The sequence below is a fragment of the Rhagoletis pomonella genome, unplaced genomic scaffold (assembly GCF_013731165.1).
Source record: "Rhagoletis pomonella isolate Grant_MI unplaced genomic scaffold, Rhpom_1.0 Rhpom_scaffold_00002, whole genome shotgun sequence".
Taxonomy (NCBI): Eukaryota; Metazoa; Arthropoda; class Insecta; order Diptera; family Tephritidae; genus Rhagoletis; species Rhagoletis pomonella.
Genome location: NW_023458556.1, coordinates 29,000,828 through 29,011,525, shown reverse-complemented (window position 1 = coordinate 29,011,525; position 10,698 = coordinate 29,000,828). Strand labels below are relative to the sequence as shown.

The following is a 10,698-nucleotide window of genomic DNA, read 5'->3' as shown; positions in this document are numbered from 1 at the left end:
CTTCCTACTTCCGTTCATATTGACAAGATTAATGAAAGGCTTGCGAAATTGGAAATTCGATTTTCGATGCCGAACAAATCGACAACGATAAGCTTTAATCTAAGTATTGAAATGCACCAACGCAATTCGGTACGCTGATTTTGTAAACAACTACATATGTACATATTTTGCTATTTTGCACACACCCTCAAAGTGTTGTCGATCAATGATCAGCAAACGCTTGGCTGAAAGTGAGCATTCGCTTGTTATCCTTGGCTGATGATAATTCCTACAAAAATATCTACGTACGTAGATACGTAGTCGGCTATTAGCAGCAATGCTCGCCAAACAAAGGCAGGATAATAGTTGCGTCCATCTACCTGCTGAATCGCTGAGCATTTTCTCACCTGTTTTTCTGATGCTGCTGCGATGCAGGCGTGAAATGCAATTCGAACCTGCGTCGAATGCTAGGTAATTTAATATTGTTGGTGATTAAAACGATACACTGCCGGAAATCGTTAGAAAACACCCACAAAGGTACGTTTTTTCACTCCATAAATGCTGGCTCAGGTTCTCATACTTTCTTTTCATTTTCACTTTGTTTTTCCTCTGCACTCGCTTTCGTACATGCAAATATTTTCTAAATAAATATTTATGGGATATTCAAATGCTGCATGCACATTTACGCAGCAACCATTCGTATATGTAAATTCATATGAATGTATGTATGTATGCATTCACACTTTATTGATACAGAATTCAAATACAAATACTTATAATTACTCAGCAAAATTCCAAACGCACAAATGTCGGCACCTTTAGCTACGAGTAGTTAAAACGATTAAGCACATATGTATATATATATATGAATACGTAAGAGCGTAAAGTTTTGATTATGGCAACTTAACTTAACTTAACTTAGAACTTAACAAATCAAAATGAAAGACTTCTACTTGGCATTAGGTTACTTTAAGTTTCGCCTGTCGCCAACATTCATTTAGGACAGTTTTTAAGTGACAGCCTCTACGCAACGTTAAGTTGCCATAATCACACCTTAAGTGTACGTTTATTTTCTCACTTTTATGCCTCCCGCGGCGTCAACACTATTTTAAATCCATTCGCCAACTTCAAGATGATATCTCCTTGCAAATTAAATTGTGACTCATCCACATTGGAGTGAATATGAAATTTACGCACCAATGTCGACAATAGCACTTTTAGCATCAACATAGCATATTTACGTCCGACACAGCTACGTGGACCCGCACTGAAAGGTATATAACTGTAGTAGTGACGCTTCGCCATTTTCTCTGGCAAAAAGTTATCGGGATCGAATTTTTCTGGATTCTCATAGCAATCTGGTCGACGATGTACGGCATATTGTCCCAATATGACTGTGGTGCCTTTCGGTATAACATAGGGACCAGAGGCGAGTGGCACATCCTCATTCACTTTACGTCCTATAACCGGTACTGGTGGATAGAGTCGTAGCGTCTCTTTGATTACGCGTTCCAAGTAGTGCATTTCCAGTGTATCGGCAAAGGTACAATCGCGTTGCAAATCATCGGCGAATATTTCTTTTTGCTCTTCGAAAACTCGTGCTTGCACATCCTTGTGGATGCCAAGTAGACAAAGTACGAAACTGGAACCAGCCGAAGTGGTGTCGTGGCCCTGTGGATGTGGATGATAAGGTAGGCATATTTTTTTAGACTTAAGATTCGAATAGAGAAAGAGAGATGAAACATATACTAGGTTTGCATAAAAGTAGATTATCCTTATTTTCGAGCTTAACTCCCTGATCTGTAATTAGAAAACTAGATTAGCCATCATAGGGATATTTTTAATCCGTGAGGCAAATCAGCTAAATTATGATTGTGTGAAAGATTTGTGGGCTTTCCACCTATATCCGCTCTCAATGGTGGGGCAGAGATTTAGGCCATTGACACGTTTTATTCGTGTCGACGACGAAACATTGGAAAGCAGAGAGCTCTTACGGTCTAAGAACTCCTATCCATTAATAGGGCAACTGAACAATGGGTCATAAGACTAATCAAGAAGAAAGGGTTGTTAAGTAGTTGTCAGGTTCATTCAACGGCTTTGGCTTGTCTGAACTTCTTTAACGCCATGCGGGTTCCCTAGTAATAAGGGTAAGAGAGGAAGAAGAGTTATCACTTCACACAAGAGATGGGCGCGGGACCAATTAATTAATCCCGATCCTGCCCTACCCGAAATTCAATTTTTAAGTCCCGAACCCGGCTTTCGGCATCATTTCGGGATTTTGTTTCATTATTCAGGATTATTTGGGACTTTTTTGAATTTTTTTATTTTCGGAATTTTTATACGTTTTTGGGACTATCCTTGGGCGAATTCTTGGATATAAAGGGGACGGTTGCGTTGAACTTTTAGAGACACTGGATAGGTGGAATGAAAAGAGAGAAAGAGGCACATATGAGGATTTTCGGGATAATTTCAAAATTTCCCTTTTTTACTTTTACTTTTCATTATTGTTTTTCTTTTTTTTAATACCTTGGAGTTATATTTTTCGGTATTTTCGGCATTCTTTGAGAGCTTTCGAAACTTTTTCGGGACCATTTCGGATGTTTCAAAATTTTTCGTGATTTTTTTTTCAGTAGATATTGTTTCGCGATTGCCGTGATCCCTTCGCGATTTTTCTGTTTTTATTTTCCCGATTTTTAGAGAGCCTTTTAAACTTTTTTTTTAACGGATTACTTTGTATTTATATAATAATTTGTGAAACCTTAAATACTAAATACTTTTGCAATCAGTATTTAATATGGTAACGAAAATTATATTTGTATTGATAATTATAATGCTAATGGTAATTGTTTTCGTAATTATAATTGTAATTGTAATAAAAGTGATAATGGTGATGCTAATTCTAATGGTAATTAATATTAACGGCAGACTTCGTTGTTGTGTTCGCCATCGTATTCGCATTTGTATTCGTGTTCGTATTCGATTTCGTGTACGTATTTATTTTCTCATACGTCTTCATTGCTTTATTCGTACTTGTGTTCGTCTTCGTCTTCGTCTTCGTTCTTGTTTATATTTATGCTCGTCTTGAGCTTCTTTGAAGTCAACCTTTCGGTCTTCGTATTCATCTCGGTATTCCGTTACATACGTACACAAAGCAAATTAAATCATCACTAAAATCGTACTCCTGAACTATGGCAATGGCATATAAACCTATTTTTGAATATCAAAACAGAAAATTCTAACAGAAATTTAAAGTGCAATAAAGCGGGCGCTCTATAGCGAATTAACTCATTTAGCTCACATTATTAGAATAAACTATTTCTATTATGTACCTTAGCATGCCTTTTTGGTTGCCATGACTAGTGATGGCACGATTAATCGAATAACCGATTATAATCGGTTGTTTTCATATTTCTGCCAAAAACCGCAAAACAAGCTTAACCTAAGCAGCTACTAAAAAATCCCAGCCCAGGTATGCATGCACATATTTTCATTTTATTTTCCGAATTCGCCGTTGCGCATTTTCTTCTTTTTTATACAAACAGAAAAATACCAAAAATCAGCGGTAAGTGCCAGATACTTCAGTCTTGGAATTTTTCATACAAAACTTTAATGGCCTTTAACACTGCATACTGAAAATCTTTCTAAGAAATCTAATTAAAAAGCTGGAATTTTTTCTTGATTTTTTTTTTTTTTATATTGCACAAAGTTTGATATATTTATAATTATACGTTTTTTTGCTAAAGAATAAGCAATATTTAAAAAAATAACTAAAATTAAATAACAAAAAAAAATCTTGCCGTGCGCTATAATTTTGACTCGGAGTGTAAGTCAGTTTTCATTAATTTTCGATTTTAATCGAAATGACCGATTAATCGGTTAATTTCTTACGACTAATTGCAATTATTAATCGAATTAACCGATTAATCGATTATTAAATTTTGTTTGCCATCACTAGCCATGACTCCAGACAAAAGAACGGCTAGCAGAAATTTCTTTAAAGAATCAGTTTTTTAAACCAATTCAATTAACCACCATTTGAATATCAAAAATCGAAAGTTTTATTAAAAACGTACATACCTCAAACATAATCGTGTTCACTTCATCCATCACATCCTTCTCCGTCCATTCAATATTTGGATTTTTTGTCATCTCCACCATAGCATCCAGCAAAGCCAAACGACGCTTAGCACCTGTACGAAACAAAACAAAACAACAATTGATAGCAATTAGTTACACTTTCCGCTTTCGTCTTCATAATTTTTATACATTAATTTTCTAAAGGAAATCTCATAATCACTAATCGATCTTACCCACATCCCGCTCTTCGTCGATTATATCCAAATCGTCGCGCAGTCCTTCGGCTTTCTTGCCAGCCTTCTCATTCAACGCATCCTGTAGATCCAACACGCTATCTGTTTCCAAATTGAAATTTGCACGCCGCTGTGCGACGACATTCCTCGTTAGATTCAAGATTATATTCATCATATTATCACACTTCTGCCGCAATTTCGTCCACCGATAAATGGGATCGAAATGGTAATGTGGCTTGGTCTGACGCTTTTGTATGATGTCGCACATTTCAACCACCACATCTGCATAGCGCACACACTCCTTGCCTTCGGGCAATTTTTTCATGCCCATCGCTGTGCTAAGTAAAATTTCAACCGTCGTCTGACTCATGTGCGAATGTACATCGAACTCTTGACCCAGAAATCGCGCTTCCAGCCGATTAGCAACATTTTGTGAGTGTTTTACGAAAGTCGGTACAAAACTCTTTAGAATGCTCTGATGAAAAGTGGGAGCAATCATTTTGCGATGATGACGCCAATGATCGCCTTTGCTAATGAGTAGACCGTCACCAAACCAAGGCTGGAAGAATTTATACTCCACCGATTTCTCCAAGTGTACAGAGCTATTCAGAATAATTTCAACATCAGCTGGATTTGTTAAGAAGACAAGCCTGATGTTAAAGAAGCAGCCACTAATTGTTTCCCCATACTGTTTCATATAGACTAAAGCTTTTTGCACCAACTCTAAATAAAAACAAACAATTAAAAATTTGTATCCACAGCTTTTCAAATAGCTAACACTCACCAGTTGGGGTTACACCTACAAGCAAATGAGCATTCCCAATCACGGGCAAGATTGGCGGGCCGGGTATAGTCCTTAGCTTCTTGAATGCATCTGTATTACGATACCAGATATCGTATAATGTTATAGCCAATACCGCGCCTATTAAACTGATGTATAAAGGACTCGATAGGAGACTCTGCTTTGCCAAATCAACATGTTGTGGTGGTGTTGTTGTTGTATTTAGTAAATCCGCCGTGTCCATGGCTACTGCACTTCTAGCACTACTTCATCAAACTGCTGGCCTATTCTAAGTGCAACTGGAATTTTAATGCAAGCTCATTGCTTGGTCTCGTAATAATCGGAATGCATAATGATCAATGCAAAATGTCTACGTGCATATGTACATGCATATGTATATATGTACATACTATATAGCATATACTTAAATAGCTTAGCGAACTCCACTGAACCTTAAAGTGAACGTTTTATACGTAGTCAGTCTACGATAAACACAAATAATGCACATTAAGCTCCCGTTTTTCGCGAAACCACGCTATGTAAACACACATTGCACTTCTGGTTTTGTATGCACTTGTGGTGTACATATGTATGCATGTATGCATTTACATTCTTTGCATAAGTAGTCTGAATGACGCATTTGCTTGGGCACACGTTTCAGGAAAAATTCAGGTACTATAATTGCGCCACTTGTTAGAAGTGCTACATTAACAAGAAGTTCTCGAACTAACAGTTCAGCGCCTTCGTCTTGGTCTACAGGCTGTATCGCAGACACAGCCGCTAAATTTAAACGTAGAATACGTGGTATGGTTAAGAGCACATCCAAGTCAAAAACGAAAGCACACACTAAGAATAAAATATCGATAACAAAAGCGATAACACCGATAGAAAAATCGATAAAGATATCGATAACAAAATCAATAAAAATATCGATAACAAAATCGATAAAAATATCGATAACAAAATCGATAAAAATATCTATAACAAAATCGATTACAAAATCTATAAAACAATCGATTACAAAATCGACTAAAATATCGATAACAAAATCGATTAAAAATATCCTTATTATATCGATAAGTTCCGAAAATATCGATAGCAAAATCAATAAAAATATCGATAAAATTTTCGATAACAAAATCGATAATAAATATCGATAACAAAACCGATAAAATATCGATTATTATACCGATAAGTCCCGAGAATTCCGAAAATCTCTAAAATTCCCAGATAGTCCCCAGATTGAATCTCCGTCTATATTCTTTTCTCTATAATTACCTTTATTTTAATTTTTCTTCCTCTATCTTCATCCTTACTTTTATGTTTATTATATTCTTCATCTACATATCCCCCTTCACCTTTGCCTTTTATAAATATTGCGCCATCTGTTATTCAAAAGCCAAAATACCTACGCACACATACTTTATCTCTCCTTCTCTCACTTCCAACGCATGCCCGTGTTTGCAAAATGATGACGAAGTGATTTTGTATGGAAACTTATTTATGCCCATATATTTGAATCAAATAAACATACTTCGAAGATATCAACCAATACTTCCCATATACCAAATGAATGAAAATCTCGAAGTTTTGATCGCTTTGAATCGAATTGTAGCGAAACGGTCGTCGACTAAGGTGAACGACAGTAAGTATGCCATGGTCGTTAGGAAAGAAGAGGTTCTCATCCGAGGCTGGGTCCAAAGCCCACCGAACAACCCATTGCGGGGAGTGTGACTTCTCAAATTAGCTCGCTTCCCAATGGGTGTTCAGTTACTAATTCGTGCAAAGTGTGGAAGACATGCGCTGCAAGAACCGGAAGCAGAATTATAATTTTTTGCCGGCGGGGTAAACGGTGATTAAAAGGCGCGAGTACCTGGGTATTTGTGCTTATTCTACGTACAGCAAATAAAACGTAAAAAAACGCTAAAAGCATCTAGCGTCTGCAAAAAAGCAAACAACCAATGTGCCTGGACCCAGGTGAAAAGAAGTATGCGCGTCCTTTGTGACCGGAATAACTTGTATATTTTAATAAAATATTTTCATTTAAATTTCATATTAAAATTCTTTTAATGCATTTTTAAAGATTTTTAATAAAAATTTTACGACGAAACGTATGAACAGCTTATTATTCGCTAAGTTTTTCATATAAAAACTAGTAGACACAGGGAGACCCCGGTTATGTGTTTGCACAGGTGTCGACTTTAGAAGCTTATAGGTGCGGTACCACGGAACCGAATTTCATAAGTGAACACTCAAACGACGCATAAATACCTAGTCTTCCTAGATCCGAAGTTTTAATGCTCTACAAGCAGTGGCATTTTAGCCACAGCAGTTCAAAATTGCTAGTGGACACACGGGTACCCGGTTATGCGTTCTAGGGTTAAACCGATTCGACCTAACCGACGCCACAGCGTACAGTGGTTCAAAATTGGAATTTAAAGCTCATAATTAATTGCAGCCTTCATTTATCAACCAATTTGATAATTTTTTTTTTTTTAATGAAAGCTTTTAAAATTTGCAAGGCATTGGTTGAGCCCGATTTTTGAACTTTCACTTCCTTGTATTTATTAAATTTTATAGTACAAAGCGCTTAAATAGTAGTAATTTTGAAGAAAATCGATTCTCCTGTTCCAGTTAATAAATGTTACATAATAAAAAGCACTAAAAAACAACTGTAGGGTTCCCCAAAAACAAAATCTTACAAAAAAAAAATTCACCAAAATTTAATTTTTTCAGTTTTTGGAAAACATTTGGATATGCAGTTTTATAGATCGGCAAGTTTTAATAGAACAAAGAGCAAGTTGCAAGTGGCTAAGGCTGCGTCGAATTTTTGCTTTCACCATTTAATTTTAATTTGGTTTTCAATTTGATTTAAGTGACCTGTGCCTTTCACTTAAGTAAAAATTAAATCAGAAAACCACACTCAGAGATGTAAGAGCTTAAACAGACGGCAGTGTTGATCCGGATCAACTCGGGAATTAACTGCAGTTGATCCGGATTAAGTCCCAGTTAATCCCGATCAACGCTGCCGTCTGTTTAAGCTTTTACACGTTTATCAGCTGATCAATATACACACACCACAATATTGTGTATCAGCTTCTTGCTTGTATACCAACCCTGCTTTTTCTACCACATTTAGCCTGGTGCTGCCATATTTTTGCTCGCTTAAATAAAGAGCTTATTGAAACTGAAAAAAATTTAGAATTAAATAAAAAATTAAATTAAATCAATTTCCACTTAAATGAGTTTGGTGAAACGCGACTTAGTGATTTTTAATAATTTTTTTCGCAAACTTCTCGAGCACATCTGCACGTTGCGTAGTTTATATTCTTATAAAAACATAAATTATTAAAAATCAAGGCGAACTCTTAGCCAATTGAAACTTGCTATTTATTACACTAAATTTTCATGATCTATAAAATACCCAAAATTTTTCTAAGGACTAAACGAAAAGTGTTAATTTTGGTGACTTTTTTTTAAAGACTTGAAATTTTCTTGAACATTTTTTTTTTAGGAATCCTACAATTGGCGCTTTATTGATCGGGTACAGTGCTTCCAGCTTTTTAAAACCACAATGTTAGTTACATTTTCGCATATACGTGAGCTTCTCTCCTTCAAAATGAGATATCAATCATTAAATTTGATAAAATATTAAAGGAGATATCGTTCGTATCGAGACAGAAAAATACTTTTTAGAAATAAGTACATAATATGTAGATATATAGATGGCTATCAAATGGTTGGTATCGGCGAAAAGATGCTTCACAGCTATATTTTTTAAAGGGTTTTCCACCTGTCTGAAACATGGAATTTAATTAAATTATGCACAAGTTATATTAAATATTAAAATATTGGTCTAAAACGGTTATTGTCGGCGAGGAGAAGGTTTATGTTATATTTTGAGAAGGGTGGCCAATTCATTCACAGATTGGGGTGCAACTGGATACAAGCTGTCGAGGGCTTCCTCCAACTAGAATCCCCACACCAAATTTGTGCGTCGTTTTATGGCAGCTATAAGTGTGGTGATGTTAGCCTGGTAGTTCACTACGGAAACCAGCAGTTGGATATAGTCACCTTTCTTATGGAGGGTCCGAACATACCGAGCGCGTGTGGTGAGGCCTCAAAGTTTTGTGGATTCGTCTTACACTTTCCTTTCTGAAGAGTATCGGCAAATATTTATATTTACAACTCTCGCCGAGAGAAGCGAGTAAAGCCAGTTGGAGCTAGAGTTTGTTGAAACTTAGCCATACTTTTGTATTGTTTTCGGACACCAAACTACTGGGGAATAGGTCACAAATGGTAGGGCGATTATGCAATAAAGATAATCTACTAACTTTTTTTCTCATACTCCACGTCTAAGCAAAAATTCTTCTACAGACCTGCATGGTCCCTGTGGCTTTAATGAGACCCTTTGTAGATGGAAGCTACTACTAAACGGCTTATCAATGGTAATTCCCAGTTAGTTGACCTCATCAGCATATCCATATAACGTTGATCGAAGTACTGGTTGGTTTAAACGATGAGGGATCTGTGTCTTTTCAAATCGCACAGTCCGTGGGAAGCATTATCGAGTAACTTCCTTTGACTTTATTAGCTTTTTGATTTCGTTAATTTCTTTAAAGAATTTTACCTGGACTTATTATTGATTTAAGTAAATAAAACTATTTCATATAGAAAAAAAAAACATGTCTTATTTAGTACATTATGAGCGCAGTAGCTAAAGTTGATACCATCCGATAGGTCTTTTCATTGGCATGGGAATAGGGCCGCAAGTTTCGATGTTTCGAAATTAGTCCGTTGAACTACAGAACATATAATTTCTAAATAAAATATACTTGAAAAATCCACGCGACTGAGTTTGGAGTTTTTTTTTTTTAATAAAGCACCATTAAACCACTTTCGTTGCTAAAGAATGCACCACTTGACTGCGTGGCCTACTATATATGTACATAATTGATTAAGTCCCTCTATAGTTCAGGGTTCTACGCTTAAGTCAACGCTCATTAATATGTATACATAATATGTACATTAGGGTGGTCCAAAATTGCATGTGAAAAAGTAAAGTCGGAATTTTTATGTTCTCACCTCCTAGGATTGTTCTATACCGAAAAAAATATATCCCTATTTTTGTATTTTGAAACCAAGAAATATTTAGAGGTCGCTCAAAGCGCCCAAAGTTTTCCATGTATTTTAAATGGTGAAAAAAAACAACTTTTGGTAGAAACGGTATATAATTTTTAAAAATCAATATTTTTCTATCAGAAAACTCTGTTTATCTGCAGGAGACTCCCAGCAATAATACACAACTCTCTTGAAGAGAACCAGAGTTTTCCGATCGAAAAATATTGCTTTTCAAGAATTCTATGCCATTTCTACGAAAAGTTGTTTTTCCCCCATATAAAAATACATAGAAAACTTTCGGCGCTTTGAGCGACTTCTAAATATTTTTTGAGTTCTAAATAAAAAATAGGGGTCTACTTTTTTAGATATAGAACAATCCTAGAGGGTGAGAGCATTACAATTCCGACCCTGCTGTTTTTGGACCACCCTATTGGACATGCCTGACCCACTTGACTTGCTTTGTTAAGTGAATGCATACATTAAGTATGAGGTCTGTTTTTAATTAAA

At 35.9% G+C, this 10,698-nt stretch overlaps 1 protein-coding gene across 2 annotated transcripts; it reads right to left on the bottom strand.

Moving 5' to 3' along the window:
* Positions 1-708: 708 nt before the first annotated feature.
* LOC118733385 (cytochrome P450 4g1-like) lies at positions 709-5,395 on the bottom strand. 2 transcript variants are annotated; one of them, XM_036462750.1, is made up of 5 exons: positions 5,074-5,395; positions 4,290-5,012; positions 4,057-4,169; positions 1,058-1,650; positions 709-801 (listed from the first exon to the last, which is right to left on the bottom strand). In XM_036462750.1, the coding sequence occupies exons 1-4, from the start codon at positions 5,312-5,314 to the stop codon at positions 1,060-1,062; spliced, it is 1,668 nt and encodes a 555-aa protein (XP_036318643.1). In that variant the 5' UTR covers positions 5,315-5,395; the 3' UTR covers positions 709-801; positions 1,058-1,059. The 2 variants fall into 2 exon arrangements, with proteins under 2 accessions (XP_036318643.1, XP_036318644.1); XM_036462751.1 differs by lacking the exon at positions 709-801 and having other exon boundaries at positions 989-1,650.
* Between the last annotated feature and the right edge of the window lie 5,303 nt (positions 5,396-10,698).